This window comes from Labrus mixtus, chromosome 22, assembly GCF_963584025.1.
Source record: "Labrus mixtus chromosome 22, fLabMix1.1, whole genome shotgun sequence".
Lineage (NCBI taxonomy): Eukaryota > Metazoa > Chordata > Actinopteri > Labriformes > Labridae > Labrus > Labrus mixtus.
The window spans coordinates 12,615,499-12,633,482 of record NC_083633.1 but is presented as its reverse complement, the minus strand read 5'-3'; the positions used below and the strand labels follow the sequence as shown (position 1 = coordinate 12,633,482).

General features: G+C 40.6%; 1 protein-coding gene across 2 annotated transcripts in view; it reads left to right on the top strand.

Moving 5' to 3' along the window:
- The first annotated feature begins 6,276 nt into the window (after positions 1 to 6,276).
- Positions 6,277 to 17,984, top strand: part of tafa5a (TAFA chemokine like family member 5a) — a 152,208-nt gene continuing 140,500 nt past the window's right edge. For both annotated transcript variants that reach the window (XM_061030062.1, XM_061030061.1), the window contains exon 1: positions 6,277 to 7,126. In XM_061030062.1, coding sequence (XP_060886045.1) covers positions 7,015 to 7,126 — 112 coding nt within the window. In that variant the 5' untranslated portion in view covers positions 6,277 to 7,014. The remainder of the gene's footprint in view (positions 7,127 to 17,984) is intronic.

Here is a 17,984-nt window from a genome sequence, read left to right as displayed (position 1 = left end):
AGTAAGAGAGAGCCTGCTGTGGCACCAATAAGAAGACTTTGTTCGCTTTAAATCACTGAGCTGCAAGCTAAGTTCAAAGCCCTCCTCGGTGGCCCAATAAAAGAAGAAGTAGTTTGTGTCTGGACGGATCAAAGGGAAGAAGCACAGAGAAAGGTCAGGCCTCAGAAGCTCCCACACTGAGAAGCTCAGTGCAGTGCAGGGAGCAAAAGAAGCTCCCCATCAGGTTTTCTATTACTGAACGGCTGCTGCTATAGGCTCATGCTAGATGATAAGTTATTTAACATGCCAGCCCTCATTCTTTTTTTGTACAAAATAAATAAAAATCTACTACTTACTAGCCAGGAACTTTGGCTAAAACACATCCCTTCCCTGAGACCTCATGGATTAATTCATGTTTGAACATGTTGTAGACATTGGACGCACCAAATGCAGCCGACCTTCTGCTCACATCCATTAACATTTTTAATAGGGAGATTTATGAGCATATATGCATTCTGTAGTTTCATCTTTGAAATCCTGGGCTAAAACGATTTGAAGTTAATTCTATGTAAGTAAGCTGGACATCTTAGAGTGCACAGCCACACTGGATAGTGCAACTGGTGGTGCTACTGGGTATCTCAGGGAAATCTACTCAATTATTGTGGTTCCATGAAAAATGTGTTTCAGAAGCGTTGAAGGGCAGCTTGTCATGCTTGTTTTTGATGTAGCTACTGTATGAGCGCGTCAAGAAGACTGATTGAGGTTGGTGTTTTTATAAATAAAACACCTGGTACAGACTCACTGTTGCATGTCATAAAACCAAGAATCACAAATGTAGCCAATGGTAAAAAAAACAAAAATGTATAAGACTGCTGCCGGTTAATTTAATCAGTCAAGCCTAATGGCTTCTGACATAGTCAACCAACCAATCATTCTAGCAATCTATATTTGTATAACCCCAATTCATTTATTATCTCAAGACACTTTACTAAAGAGCAGGTCTAGACCATATTCTTTGTTATAACTTTTACAAAGACCCAACATTCATCCACCATGAGCGCAGCTTAGCAACATTTAGCAAAGTAACAGCGGCAAGGAAAAAGTTCCTTTGAACAGGCAGAACCAGACTGATGTTGAACAGCCATCTGCTGAAACTGTGTTGGTCTCAATGATGACACATGAAGAATGGAGTATGATCAGTTTGAGATGCTACATTTCTGAGACAAGCCCAATTGAAGTCCTCCCTACCATCCAGAGTACAAAGGGGACACCTATATTTAACTATTTAAAATAGAACGCAGTGAGTTACCTACACTTGGTGCCGTTTCTCAGGACATTCCATCACATTGTTTTGTATATTTAGACAAATATTTACACAAATGTGTCAATTTCTTCCTTCACCACTCTGCTTTTGTTTTAGGAAGGTTTTTGTTGTAAAACATTTTGTAAAATCAAACATGATTATGGTGACTACTGTTGCTAATCATTTATTCACATGCGCACTATGCTAAACTTACACAACGAAACGAGCTTACCCACAGAGGTCATCCCGCGTCCTGACCAGCTGCGCCCAATTAACCGATCAGCGGCTCCTCACTAACAATTGGGGAGGACATGACGTCTCTTATTTTGAAATCTCCCATTTTATATACTTCTCTCAATGCCATTGTATTTAATCCCCTTACAATTGCAAATCTTTGAAAACATTTTGATGTTTATACAAACATATGTAAATAAATGAGGAAAGCCTGAAAGGAATCAAACACAGGAAATCTTGTTTTTCCCATGATGCTGTTTTTCTGTGACTTAAGGGACAGTAGTTATCTGACTGAAAACATTTGGGATTTCTGAGCTTGACTGATTATTATTTTTTGGCAATGCTCTGTTTATAAATTTAAAAAAAAAATAAAGGGAGTGATACTATATTCAGGCTTGAAAATAACCTTTTGGAAACCAGTTGTTTCCAAACAACAACAACAATGGAGCTCCCTTCATTCCTTGCTTATCTCTGCTCTTTATTAGTTACAGTTATTTTTCACTGCTTCACAAACAGCTTTCCTTTGTCTTGTCTCTGCTACAGAAGTCGTGCTCGAGCTTGCCGCTCAGATGGGGATCGTGCGTTTTCCAAAGTAATATGTTTACCTGATTCTTCAGAGCTGTTGCACATAGCAGCAGCTTATGGATGTTTCTCTTGTCGACCTCATCTACATTCTAACACACTGTTTAAAACTCCACAGATATCTGACATCTCCATTTACAACTCCAACAGAAGCCAGACCTCAGTGCTGAGCACCAGTGAACACAGAGAGTCAATAGAACCAATGTCACAATGTTGATTCATGTTGAGAGGGGAAAAGGATTTTTTATTACACTGCACAGCCAACAATAAAAAAAAAGTGCCTCAGCCCGTATCTTTTGTTCAACTTTGAAGACTCTAAAGGGAAAACAGTACTCCAAAATAGAAATATCCAAACTCAGTCTTCCTATGCTTTGTGTGCTTCATTCTGTTTGGAGTTTTAGAAATGTTACGTAAAAGTGACGGAGGGGGATCACATATGTAGGCCACAGCTTACCGATTACATCCTAGCAGTAAGAAAATGTTCGCTTTTGTTATTGTGTGGCTGAGACAGACAGAGAAACCCTGAGTATATGGGCTTAATTATATCATTTGCATTTAAAGAACGTTTCTGATTCAGTGTGTGTGTGTAGCTTTGTGTGCTTCTGTATCTGTATGTGTAGAAAGGAGGCTCTAGCTTTGCTGTACAGTATATACTGTTCTTCCTGAACTACAGTGAATTACCGTAAAACTTCAACTAAAAGCCCAACGTTTTATTTACGTCAGTCTATGAAATGACCCTGACTTTATTTGGGACAGGCGTCAATACGAGACGGTTCTTTCATTACTTTTCAAACTGAGACCCATGCACAGGAAAGATGGGGGAGAGAGAGACCCCTGTTCATATAATCACTAACAAGTGCTGTGTAAACACATCACAATATCTCCAGCATGTGTTACAGCATTAAACGTTTGGCATGACAGATGACATTTTTTTGTTTGTTTTTCATAGTTTCAAAAAAATGTTCCACCTCAAGAGCCAGCACAAGCAGCAGAATGTTCCCCGTCCCTCCTGTCACTCAAACTAGCATTTAATTGTCTTTAATGGACACATGACGTTCTTCTTTGTTTTTTTGTGTCTTGCTGCTTTTCCTCCTTATTTTTGACCCGCTAACTATTTCAACACTCAATGCATAGAGGCTTCTAATTAAGACCTGCCTTTATTTGGGCTGCAACACCAGGCTAGTAAAAGGGACAGGGTCTTAAATAGGGAGGGGCTTTTGTTTGAAGTTTTACCGTATTTCTTCTAACCTGTATCATATATCTTGTGTGCTCAAACAGGCTGTTTGGAGATTTTCCCTTCATGACATCACAAAGGGCAGTAACCCCTCCCCCAGGTGGGTGACACTCCCGCATCTAGGTGTTTTTTCTGCCCTCTGAGTCTGCCTTTACACCATAAACAATAAGGCACCGTTCGAGAAAACCTGAGCCACATCCATTCCAGAGAAGGCCGTGGTCAAGAACAGCTTGCTTGCTTTTAAAGCTACAGACACAGAAACAGTCTGTTCTGAGCAGGGCTAAAATAGAGGAGTTCATAGGCATGATCAAATACAGGATCAGAGTGGATTATAAGATAGAAACTTCATAGACATATTTTGGGGAGCTCTGAGGCTCATTTAAACTTGTTGAAAAGGAGGATAATATGTGACCTTTAAAATAGGTATTTCCTTGCCACTGTTGCCAAGTCTTTGCTCATAGTGAATTTGTGTTGGGTCTGTGTTAATAATATAACAAAGAGTGTGATCTAGTCCTGGTGTTTTTATAAAGTGAGATAACTTTTGTTGTAAATTGATGCTAAATACATAAAAACTGTTTGAATAATTGGTTTTCAATGAAACATCTCTCCCACAGGGGCTGTTACTGACTGTCTTCATTGTCTCCATTGCTTTTGAATATATTCTGTAACATGGAAATGCAGACAACAAATGAAGGCAGAATAAAGACATGACAACTGGGGGTACTTTTTTTTTCAAAAGAAAAAAAGGTAAAATGTCCAGAGTTACTCACTAAAGTGACGGAAAAAAGCAATAACATGTCGATTAGGAGTGTTTTAAGGACTGACTGAGACACAAACAGCAATACACTATTTTAGTACACCCACTGTGGTTACCGTCTGATTTACAAGAGCACCAGTCTAGTGCACATTACTACAGCAAGGCTTAGCAGGGGTAACTTGGAATCGCTATAAAGGAACTTGTTGGATGAGTTATCCCAGCTGTAAGACCACCTCTTTCAACTCCAGAATAAAAGAGCAAAATATTCTGGCTTGAATATTGAGTTAGTCGTGGTTATTTGTTCCCCTGAGGACCACAAAATAGTGTGGGCACATAGACTTTGGGGTTTAGTATGCATGGCGGGGTGTGTTGAGGTGAACGCACAGAAGCCTCCAGAGTCTCGCTGCCAGCACACAGAGCCAGCTCCAGCTTGACAGGAGCAGCTCTCAGTGGCGCTGTCCATGGTGCTGGGGATCAGGCCCTGGTGCTGTCTGTGGTACCATTTCTCTTTTGTACTGTCTATATGGGCTGTGACTAGTGCTGTCCATGGTGCTGAAAATGTATCGCTTACTGCACTGTCTATTGGGCTTTTAGTCACCGGCGCTGTCCATGGTACCTAATCTCTATTGTGCTCAGTGAAACAGGCACAGAGACAGAGACAAGATAAAGGGAAGTAGAGCAATGCAAATTTACTCCATTACAAGTCAACAACCTTTTAATACAATTAGAAAATAATAACTTCACAAAAACCTGCAAAAGGGATTATTCTCCACTTGGAGGCAGCAGAGAGAAGTTATACTATAGGGGCGGCAGTAGCTCTGTCTGCAGGGACTTGGGTTGGGAACCGGAGGGTTGCCGGCTCAAGTCCCGGTGTAGACCAAAACTGGAAATTGGTGTGGTAGCTGGAGCAGTGCCGGGGTACCTTTGAGCAAGGCATCAATGTGTGTCGCATGTCTCAATAACAGAGTGTGACCACATTGTGGGATTAATTAGCACATCTTTATTTTTAATTTATTAAGTCAGTATGGAAAACTCGTTTGCAAACACTATTTTTTTTTTTTTTACTTTTACTCTAGGGTCATCAAAGGCAACACGGCATATACAGTAGGTGTGTAGTTTCTGGCAAACTTGTGCATGTAAGACAGAAATTCACTCCTTTTAAGCTCTGTTCTTGGTCTCCACCAGCTCTTGATGAAAACACTTAGCTCTTTGGCAGTCGAATGTTCCCATATGTTCACAAACTAGCTGCTAACTGGGCCGTTTGGGGCTGAGCAGGAAGTGCATTGTGAACTTTTTATTTTCATTTTTGTTACTGTGAACCAAAAAGTGAAGTTGCAGACTCGACAACTGAACAATGCGCTGCAGCTGCTATAGGTCATAGTGGTTAACATGTAAATATAAAAGATGTGCTGCATTAAGTAAAGCACATTAACAGTAGCCCTTGTCCATAATGACTCAAAAAGTAATGATGAGTCTTAATCAGAGACATGTGCGTTGTAGCTTTAAAATATATGAGCGCTTTATTTCACAACTTCTTTTTACTGTTTGGTTAGTCTACCTATAATGCCTCATTTTCATCCTACATTGTGGCACATGTGATTTTTGTTAAATCCGTAAAAACATAACTAAAGCTTTCAGATAAATTCTTATTCTTGTTTTTATCAATGTGTTCCTTATAGTCCAATAATAGAGAGAGCTATATTTTCTGTAAAATAGTCTCAGCAATTAGAATTATAGATGAGAAGTAAAGATTAAGAAGACATTCAAAAATGTAAAAAAAAAAAAATTGTAAAAAAAAAAGTTTTTAATCTTTGCATTCAATATAAAAAATGATTTACATAATGTGTATTCCTTTTGTTGTGATATATGCACTTAGAAGGGAGACACGCATTCCAAAATTGTCAAACTACAATGGCTGCAAAATCCAACAAAGCATAATACACAATAAGCTAGATGATGCATTGCTGAGGAAAATGTAAACCTTTCTAGCAAATCCAGACGGATTTAAAAATAGATGCACATTTCATACATTACGAGCAGTGTTTCAGACTGATATATTGATGCAGAGTGATTCATTCTGTGTACAGCAGAGAGCTACTGTGAAATTACTGTAAACCGCGACCTCAAGTGGCAAATTACCGACGCAATATCGATTAACTGAATATTTCACTTTCCACAAAATCACTTGGGAGTCGCACAGTGCGCACTTTTCGGTTCGCTCATTTCTCCCTCAGTCTCTCTCTCTCTCGTCCCATCCATTCTCCTTCCTTCGTTTCCTCCTGAAAGCATGCTGGGAGCTTCATCTACCTCGCGCCCAAACTGAGAGCCGAAAGGACTTTTTTTTTTTTCACCCTTTTACGACCGACTCTTCTCCACCCATCCAGGCGTTTACTCCTCGGATTTAATCGGACCCTGTCTATTTTTCAACCCGGCTGGCTATGCTACCAGTGTGAGGCTGAAGAAAAATCGGGGAAAGCTACCACAGGTGAAAGGAGGCTTTACGACGCTGCGGTATAGATGATTGAACACTTGGAGCAGTAACTCAGCGCAGGTACCCGCGCACCGCTCTTCAGTATACTGAAATTCAGGACGAAATCTGTGGTGTTGAACACACTTTGGGATAACTAAAAAGGACGTCCACTAACTTGTTTATCTAAACAGATATAAAGGCACTGCTTTGTTTCCCAAGTGGGGATTCCTGAGGAAGATGTGACCTTTTCTTTTGCGCACAAGAAATCCGAAGGAGCATATACCACTGCTTTTCCATCAGTTGCTCGATCTTGACATGTCTTTCTGTAGGATTACACGCGGAGATATGAGCATTGAGAGAATCCGAGCTGGATTGTGAGATCAGCCCTCTATCTTTGCTTTTTTTTTAATTCCCCCCCCCCCCCCCATCCGGAGAATAAGTGCTCTGTTCGTTCAATGGCTTCAGTGTCAAGGTTGCCAAGACGCAAAGATGCCAGCCGCTGGCCGAGAATGTCGTCAACTTTCTGGGCTGTGGTGCTTCTGACAGCGCTGCTGGTTCTCTACTGCGGTAAGTCCATGCACTCGGTTTTTTTTTTTTTTTTTGAAGGCACATATCGGCTTGTGCGCAGCGGGTGACCGTGTCATGTAGGCTATGCATTGACAACGTAATTATCAGACTTCTATTGACTAACGTTATGAGCGCATCGATTATACAAGCTGCCAACGTGTCATTTGTCCCCTTTCCCTTCGCAGTAATTGAGAAAGACGCATGGCACTCATAGCTGCCTGCACACACAAACAACCAAAACCCACGTAGTCTCTTTTGCTCTATGTCATTCAAACAGAGACAGGCATGAGTACACTCAGATAGAGCTTAGAGAAAAAGAAAACGCTTTTATGGTCCGGTGGAAACACTTTCTTGTAACAGGAGGTTGAACTCAAGTGTCCCAGAGGCCTCGTTAAGTCTCCTGTGACTCCCTTTAATCCTCTCTCTCCTCTCTCTCTCATGCACACACACACACATATCTGTCTTCAGGATGTGTAACTGTCAGACTGACTTCCTGAGGTCAAACAGCCATGCATCAGACTTATTGTCTCTGGACTAAGCGCTCATCTAAGAAGATATGAGGAAATTACAGGCACGATCATGCTGTTTAAAAAAACAGACTTTTTCAATTATGAAAGAGATGAAACAATAAGACTTCTGGCTATTTCCTGAGAGTCTCTTACTGGGCAAATGTATGCAAGCTTACACACATACACACTAACACTGCCCACGATCCAGCTTTCTCACAGACATTTTTCCCTGGCATAGAGTGCCTTTTCATTTCTTGTGCCTTAGCACCTTTGATATTGTCTCACTTGGTCTCTCTGTCTTCAACGACATCTGACTCGCTTATACCCTTTAGAAATGCAGCTGGCACACTGTGCTCCAGTCTGCTGTGTGTAAAAAAAGAAAGAAAAGAAAACGGGGGCTATGTGCAAAGCCCTTTCTTTCATTTCAAGCCGTGCTAATGATCAATATTAACATCCTGTCTCCCAGAATGTAATCTAGAAACTCTTGAAAATTTTCCAAATTTGTTCTTAGCGTTCTCATTTCTTGCTTTATCGGACAGCAGATTGAGTTTGCTTTGTAATCACACAGGCCTCAGGTTAATCAATGGCGGGGCTGAGGGGCGTTTGGTTTGTATGACGGAAAGCTTCTGGATCGTGGGGGTCTTTCTCTTCTTTTATGGCGCCTTCGGCCATGTCCATTGATCTTCTACTTGTGTCCAATCAATGGTGCTTAGATGCTTGTTTCAGTCAGCATTCTTTGAGCCCCCCAAGGACCTCGACCTCCTACCACAAACGCACCTCACGCCTTCTGGAACTTAATAACCGGAGCAATACGGGATTCTTTGATTTCTTGAGGTTTTTCTTTTCTCTTCACCCAATACTGCACAGAATTGTTTGGTCCCTTTACTTTGACATGCTATTCTTCTCATACTAAGGCTGAAATCACTCTCATTCTTGGAGAGTAATATCATAACTGTAGCAAAATGAAAGAACAATTGTGAACTCCTGATATTTATATATTGAACTGGAGAGCCCTTTGACTTTTTCTTCTTGGCTCCTCTTTCTTTTCTTTTTTTTTTCCCTTGAAGCTTTTGTTTTCTCTTCGCTTGTGTTCTTTTCAATGATAAGTCCTCTGAACATTCGGCTCAGAGACATTTTCTGCTTTCTCATTTAGCTTGTCTTTTTTAATTTCTACATCCATTGTATTTGACCTTGCTCATTTGTGCCGTCTTTCTGTTTTGTCCTTTTTTATATTTATCTCACACTCACCTCTGCTTTATTCTTTGTCCTTCATTGTCCCGGTTCAGCTTCCTGTTCTAGTTCGTTTTCGCTCCGGTACATTTTTATTTTACCTGAGTTCTGGTGTTCATTTTTTTCCGTCTTCTCATTCTCTTTGTAGCACTTTTTTTCTCCTGCCTGTTACCACTTCTCTCACATCCTATTATGTTAGGCTCTATCTTCTAAAAAAAAAAAAAAAAAGGTCTGCTTCCACTTCATGTTATTATGTGTTATTCTAGCTCAGGTCCATGCTCTCACCGCAGAATTTTATCCTCACTTGCATCTCTTGTCCTCTCCCCCGTTCCACTGCTGACCTGCTCTTTTCTCGTCTCCTTCAGAATTGCTTTGATTTTTTTCTTTTTAAAAGCACAGTCATTTCAAGTCTAGAAATTTACGCCCAGAAATGCCAAAATAGTTTGCCAATGACGATGAAACATTTTCTAGGTTTCAAGGTGATGTAACCAACTGTCTGTTTTTGAAAAAGATGTCAAATAGTTGATTTGTTTTAATGATCCACTAATTGATTGTCTGTAGCAGTTCTACATCATTTCACTGCATTGCTACTTACAATATCATTAAATTAATCTTTACATTTTTAAACTAATCATAGTGAAGTGTATGTATTCTAATGTGTTTTTTTTAATTCAGCAATACAAATGGAGATCACTCATATACACTCAATTGAACATTGAGTTTGAGGCATCAAAAAAGGTCTGCATACAGTATACATATATGCACACAATTGCCAAGAAATGGCCCTGAATGTAAACAGTGTCTTTATTTTATCTTTTTACTGAATCTACAGAGTCTACCTGTCTATGTTGTCTTTACTAGAGTGCGACTGATTTATCGGCCGGCCGATGACATAGGCCGATAGTAGCATATTCAGTGATTAACAGTTTTGGCTAATTTTATCACAGATATGTGCCGCTATTACTAGATTTATTCACCAGTCAAATATCATTTCATTAGAGATTTGTTGTATTACAGAAGCAGTTCTGTTTCACTAACAGAGGGCGCTATATGGATTACAAGAAGCATTATCACTCCCCAGAGTGTCAAGCTGTGACGCACGTAAATGCACAATTACTTTCCAGTTCAGTGACCATCTTGTCTTTGTTATACTGTATATCTTTTCCACAAGTGTTTGATATATACATTTGAGGGATCAATGCAATAAATGTGTATATATCTATCTCTACAGATCCAACATAGATCTAAGAAAGATATCGGCCGATATCGGAATCTGAATTTCTTTGTCGGTATCGACCCCAAAAAAAATCCCATATTGGTCAGTCTCTAGGCTAAACTCTGTATTAATAGACTGGAGTTGTAAGCAGATAGTTTGTGTTAGGAACAAAATAATTCAGTATGAATTTTTGGTGACTGTGACTGACATATAGGATCATAGGCTGCATTTCCTTTGCGCAATACACCCTTAAATGCTTTTGCGGGCATATCCTTCAGTGTGTGAATGAGTGTTAATGTATTAGCTGATAAGGATACTTGCTTAGCATCACCTATAGTGTATAAATGAGAGTGAGTGGGAATGACAAAAGTAGTGTAGAGCGTACATGAGCGCATATGGGCCTTTGTTTGCCAGATATCTACATGCATGGCATGAACTATTCACGTTTGAACCATCGGCAATTCTGCTTTGCAGTGCTGCTGTGTTTTGGAGCACATCAGTGTGTGAGTGTGTGTTGGGGGCTCTGTGATTATGGCTATGACTAATATGGTGCCTGTCACCTAGAATCAACATCCAACTTCACACAATCTGCCGTCCTCATTCAGGGCCCTTCTGAGTGGGAGCGATCGAAAAGGAGAGAGAGGGAGAGGGAGAGAGAGAGAGAGGAAAGTGGTGGAGGGAGGGATGGAAGTGGAGGCATTACAGGAGGTGAGAGCAGGGGGTGGCCTGATATCCTCACTAATGCCTCGATAAGAAAATAAAAAAAGGAGAAGTGTCGAGATGGAAGTGAGGAGGCAAGAAGGAGGAAGGGAATAGAGAGGAAGGATTGAAGAAGAGAGGAAAGAGGGGAAGATAGAAAAAAGATTAGGAGACGAGTTAAGGAAAGAGAAGCTCTTCGGAGGTGGAGAAGGACGGAGTGCGAGGCGGAAGAAACTGTAATAAATCAGAAAGGAAACATAAAGCCGAGACAAAGAGAGTCGCGTCAAATAAATATTGCATCAGCTCAACAATTTAACTGCTCATAGTGGTTGGAAACTCTAATCTCATGAGAATGCTTCAATGCCCAATTATTACATTTTAAAAAAAGAAGAAAATAATTAAAATAAAAGCATTGCCTTGTGTGCACTAGCTCCCTCCACTGGAAGTTGTCGGCCATGTTTGCAGATGGTGCCATTATGTATTCACAAGGCTGTAGCCCTGCATGTGAGCTCAAGGGAAGATAGAGCCACAAGGCTAGCTAATCAGTATGCTAATCTGAGCTTTGGAGAGCTAAGGAATGGAGCCACTGCTTGTGGTCCTGGTCTGATCTGCAAGCAGAGGGAAAGAGGAGGAGATCAGGGAAGATAGAGTAACACGCAAGGAAGGGGAAAGGGGAAAGGAAGAGGTGTAGGAAGAAGTAAAGATAGTGTGTCTTTCTTTAAGCGTGTGGTGATTGCTGACTCATCTGAGCCCTCAATGTAATCTTCTGTGCCTCTACGTGAACAGACAGATCCTAGCACTGAGGGCCAAACACATACATTAAAGATATTCATCAAAGCAGAGATTACATAGATTCACAAAGTCCAGGGTCATACAGAAAAAAATGCAAACACCCACGACCTATTTGCACATGCATGATGATCACACGGCAAGGGTACAGATTTAAAGACCGCAGAAAGGTCGGGTATTCACATGCATGAACACACATTCCGCTGCTGTCAGGGACAAAAAGCTCTCCCCTGCTGCTCAGAGACATTCCCATCAGATCACCCCCCCCCCTTTTCTCAGCAAAAACCTCATGTGTTTCCTTTCCGCCTGTTTGTTTATGACTTGCTGTTCTTCTTGCGTCTGAATCGATGGAATGTCGACTGCGCTGGAAACACTAGCTTGGGGGCATCCGTGGAGAAAAGATGGTGTGATGTCACCTTGTCACCCACAGGAGTTCAAAACACATGATCACACGTAGGTGGTGATATGATGAGGCTTGAATCAGTTCACGTGAACACAAACACACACACACACACACACTTTTGGAGATGTCTGACTCACCCGCCGACAGAATGGGACTCGACTGACCTCAAAAGAAAAAAAGAAAAAAAAAAGCAAGAACTTGTGGGTGAGCGCGTGGACATTTTTGAATATCTTATCTTATTTTCAGCATAGCCTCGAGCGTCTTCCTCAGCAGGGAGGGACACAGAGAGGAACGCCACTATCAGGAAACAACAGAAACGGCTGCTGATGGCCCGGGGACGTAAATTCATAAAGGGAGTCAACCTGTTGAGTTTTCCACAAGGAAAGAAAAAAAAAGAGGCACATTACGGACCCCCAGAAATGGGACCAGAGTCTGCATACATATTTGAACAGCATTTTAGAGGATGGCTTTGCAAAATTAAAAGCCCATGATGAATGATTTGAAAGGAGGGGGGGGGGATGTTGTCACACAGTGAACTTGTCACAAATTGAATGCGTCCAGTTTTGTAAGACAGGGAAGGAATATTAAAAGAGTTTTGTGACGTATTAAATATTAAGCAGCAATGGGATCTTTTTCAGTGTGTGCAGGGACCCATTGACATTGAATGGGAGATGGCAGAATGGCCACAGGCGGTGTGCTTTCTTTGCAGCCTGCACTCACTTCAACTCGTTGCTGCTTTCTGTTGTCTGGCGATGGGTGAATAGAGAATTTTAGAATTAGGGAATGCCTATTGATAGAGATCTTAAGGCATATGAAAACTGCCCAAGGCACTCTCTGTGAAACAAAGGGCATCCGTCAACCAGTTCAGAATGTGTTGATGTTTCCACACTTGGACTGTGAAAAGGCAAGAACATAAAACCAGGGTCTTTCTTTCTTTCTTTCTTTACAACACCACTGTGCCTCTAAATGGCTCATTCCATTTTTTTTTTAAACTCCCCAACAGCTCAGAAGACTGGTCAAAAGTGATATCCACCATGTGACATGAAACGTTACACTTTGGGTTTTTTTTTACCATCCCTTTAGCTATTTTCATTCACTTTTTGAAGCGTAACAAGTTCCACTTTCTGTGGTTAAGTTAATTTTGTAACCTTAAATCTACTGAAATTTCAATGTTTACTTTCAAAATAAAAGCAGTTTTTTTTTTATTTAAACAGGAAGTAAAATACCATTAAGTTTAAGCCAGTTAAAAAATACAAAACACAAGCACAACAGAACTGTTCTGAAATGAAAAAAAAACAAGAATTTGTTCTGTGAAAATGCTGATTCAGCATAACACGTCCTTTTAATATATATTTGTATTTTGACAATTTGGGTTATGTGCCAAGCTGCTTACATAATTATCAATTATTCGTATGCTAGCTAGATAAACTATGGCAAACCTTATCAATTACAGACAGGTGCAAAGTAGCATTAGCCTTTAGCTCAAAGCGATTATTTACCAGGTTCAGGCCCTTATTCAGATATCAACCAGTTTAACTGGAATTAAAAAGCTCCTGTACATTCTCAAAACTAAAAAGTAAATTTTCTATTTGCATCAAAACATAGAAGTCAAAGACAATTATTTAGAAATACATTGGAGATTGTTCTCTGCAGCCTCCGACTAAATCAATGAATCCTGGCCTTTTACTTTACAAGCCTAATACCCCTAACACTTATAACTGCAGGTATGCAATCAATTACAAGCTCAGTGCTTCTCATTTCAATGTTAAGACTGTGTGTCTGCCTGTCCCTTGTTAAAACTATTGATTTAGGTAAACAAACAAATAAAAAATAGTTCAATAAAAGAAATGCAAAGTGTACACACGTCGTGGCAATCCTATGCACATACATTTCATGTCAAGATACTGTTGACATGTGAGGATCATCTATTTTCCTTTCAGCTATTTTAATTCAGACAAGTCAGCATCATGCCTGTCTTTGTGATTTTTGCTACTACAGCTACATCTATAGTGAAACAGCTGCTCCATAGCCTCAGCACAGTTAACGGCTACAACAGTTGGTGCACTTGTTTACATTGAGATGCAGTTAAAGTCGCATTAAAGCCACTTTTTCTGTCTCATTGATTCTATTTTCCTCCTCAGAAACCCTCCACTGCAGTTTTTCGTTTTCCCCTTCCTGTAACTGTTTTTTTTTTGTTTTTTTTTAACGTCGTCTCTACCTCCACGTTTAATTCACCAGCCCTATGAAAGAGAACATGGATGCCTCAATAGCATGCTAATACGCCGTGACATTTACTTAATGTGAAAACAAACTGTGAAGTGTTTGGATTTTTGCAGTCGGGCAAATTATCACCATATCTACCTCCATGCATAATTGCACCTTAAATGTTGCGTTTCTCATGGTGAATTAATTTGTTGTCAATGTGACTTTAATTGCCATAACAACAGCATTTATAGTGTTTACATACCATTTTGTGATTAGAGGTCTGCCTGGGAGGCTCAACAGGTTACAATAAAAGAAAGGCATTGTTTGTTTATGGCAGATTTGGCAGATTTGGTGTCATCATATGTGATGTCGTCTTCTTAATGTCTTTTCTTACTGGTTTGACTATTTTTATCTTCTTTTACTTCTTACTGTTCTTTTATTTATGGTCTTATCTCGTATTTATGCTCATATCTTAATCTCCTCTTGTGTTTTAACTTGGTAATTTCTTATCTTACTTACTTTGTCTATTTATGTTTCATATTTATATTTACTTTTTATTTTTATTAATATTATAGTTTTGGGTTTTTTGATCCTTTAACCACTTGTTTCTATTTCTTTTACTGCTCTTACCTTCTTATTGCTGTTATCTTTTTATTTGCTTTTATCTCTTTTAGTTTCTTACATATTTTTAAATCTTTGGTTCCTCTTGGTCTCAGCTCGTGTTGTTGGGTTCTTGTGTTTCCTGGGTTCTTATGATGGTTCTTGTGATGGTCGGGTTATATATGTCTGTTGAGTATCGTGCACTTTGGGTTCTTTTCTGTTGAATTGTATTTAATTATTCTTAGTATTTTGCGTCTGTTATGTTCTTACTGTTGTTTATGTTCTTCTGTGTTTGGGTTAGTTTGCTTTGTTCTTGTTTTTGCTGTTTGTCAAAGCACTTTGTAAACCTGTGTTTTTAAAAGGTGCTACAAAGTTATTATTATTATTATTACTATCATGGCATGCACTTTTATATGCTGATTGGTAAGTACAAACACAGAAGTTAAGTTTCATGAGCTTCAGTTGGGGCCTGTGACAATAAAAAAGTGATTAATGGTAATTTTTTGAAAGCATTCCTGTAAATTGCGGGGGATGGCTTAATTGGGGCGGAATCTGGACAAAGTCTTGCGGTGTGCTCCCGCCTCAAGAGGATTCATAGATGTACACTTGTGCTTGTTTCGCCTAGGGCCAGTAAGCCCATTCAGAGGGAGATGCTAAAGCTACTTCCCCCTTTATTACTGCAAAAAGCAATTGCTTGGAAGAAAATGCCAGAATGGTGCTTTGAATTCCTAGAGGGGCCCATCACTGAGACGCGGCCCACAGAGCTGAGACAGCTAGCATCTGGAGCAAAGACGTGGTGGTAAAGTGGAGAGAGAACACAAGGGGGAGGAGGAGGGAGGTGGAGGACAGGGGAAGAGAGACAGACAGATAGCACGAGGGAGGTAGAGAAACGGTGAGTGCGAGATGGAGAAAGGGGTTGACGAGGGAGCAGCAGAAAGAGCTTGAGAGGATAAAAAATAAAAAGAACCACGCAGGCAATGAGACAAAAGACAGACAGACGAGAACACTCAGACAGTCCACCAATTGACAGTCGGACAGGGAATAAAGTCAGCTAATACAATGAAGCAGTCGGCAGACTGACTCGCTGTGGAGTAGCCGAGAGGCTCTCAGAAGTAGAAACAAATATTACATTAGAAGAGACAGAAGCCATTTGTCACAGTGGGAGACCTGAGAGGTAGTTAAGCTGCAGAATATAGGGATCCATGGTCTGGTTGATTCATGTCGCCACAAGCAGGAAATTGTGCTGAAGTCAACTCTGTTCAATCAATTGTCTGGTGTCCTCCAACGACTCCTGCACTAAAGATAAGATAAAACCAGCATAAAGTTTCACCAGCTCAACTCTCAAGAACTTGTTATGGGGGCCTTGAGGGCCTCCCTCATTCCCTCTCACAATCCTTTCATCTGTTCTTCTCTCCCCTTCCGCTAGCTTGTCAGCTGCACCACCTCCGCATCAAGGTCCGATGACATACAAGCTGACAGCCGGGATTCAATGTTAATGTTTCAGGAAGATAAATCTGCTGGACATTTATTGCCTAAATGACAGCTGCACTCTGTTTGCACTCATGGCAGGGATGGTCAGGATTGAAACCATTTCAAGTATTAGGAAAGATGGCCAGTCAGTCAGTCAGCTGGTCATTTATTCAGTTTGCTCTTGGCTTAGTGCCACAAGGTGCATTACCTGGCCCACTATTAGAAAAGCACTCCTTTACATAAAAGCCATAGAAGTTCATAACAACAAAAGCATCCACTTTCATGCATTCTTTCTCTCTCTTTCTGAGTTTCTTTCATTCTGCCATTTCTTTCCATCTCTTTCTCCCAAAGCTCCTGACACGATCCGTGATTGATATGGAAATAACAATGTGCTCGCCCTCATTTATCTTCTACTGCCGCTTGTTGCCGCTTCAACAACCATTTTGGGATGCGGAAACAAACTGATTTGTAGCTGCTGTTGTAGAGGGCAAAAGAGATATACTGTAAAGATGTGATTTGAGACCCTGCATAGCCCAGAGGACGAGGAAGGTTTCCTCTTTAATGGAGAAGAAACAACTTCGGTGCCTGTGAACCAGCCAGTAACCTCAATACTTCTAGACGCACATATGGAGTCATAAGCAACACATGTCACCAATTTGGATCACTCATATGTATCACTGCATACATAAATTAATAATACAATGCAGTTAAATAATTGAAATGTATTCTTGTATGATAATGAAACCTTAACAGGACCCTGGGCACATAAATGTTAACATTTTATCTCCTCACTTCTTCTGTAGAAAGTTGGCCACCTGGCAATTTTTTTTTTACAGGCTTAAAAGTGCTGGCTGTGCGCTCGGGTGTGCTTGGATGAAGCTGCTGTGGACTGAACATAAACACGCTGCACGTGTGTCTATAACAAAAGGTCTCTTGGCGATGGCTTCTGTATGACTCTGTTGCTTTTTTACTGTGTTTTATATTTGAGATCATGTTTTTTCTTGAGCATCACAGAGGACGCTTGCCCTCCTGCTTTGCCTGGGGGAGGAGCTTTGTAATAAAGACGGCCCCACTATCACGGTCCAAAAATACTGGGAATAATATTGCCTTGTCAAGGAGTTGCTGTTAGATGAAGCCTAGTTCCAGTCCTATTTCAGGCTTACCGAAGGACAATTTGAATTACTTCTCCAGAAGGTTGGTGGGGCCACGGCAGGGGGCATACGGTGAGTTGTGACACTGCCAGCTATGACTGATCTAGTATATGTTTTTCTGGTAGAAAAGGTGACATCAAGCTCTGGTGACATCAACAGCTCCCCTCTGAATAGTTGAAAGATTTTCAACTAGTAGCGCTTGGAGTGGCCACTCAAAAAAAAAAAGGTGCTGGGCTCTGTGCCTCAACCTGAGAGGGAGCTTGAATTCACTTTTTTTAGAAAGGCATTACTCAGCCACATATTTAGTAAGAACATATTTGATATTTGCTATGTTGCAGCAGCATCACACAAGCATTACAACCTTAAAAAGTGACATCATCTCACTCTAGTACTATGTGACCGACTTTAGTCCAGCTAGCGGCACTGAAAACCCATAAACTGACTTTGACTTGACTCCAGTCCTCTACCTGCTGCCCTTGACATTTCACGTATACTGAAATGCTCCCTGTATGCCACTGAATGAAAAAGGATAAAGAAGATACAGCTTCAGGGGTTTGGGCCTTGCCGGATTTGATCATGTACAGTA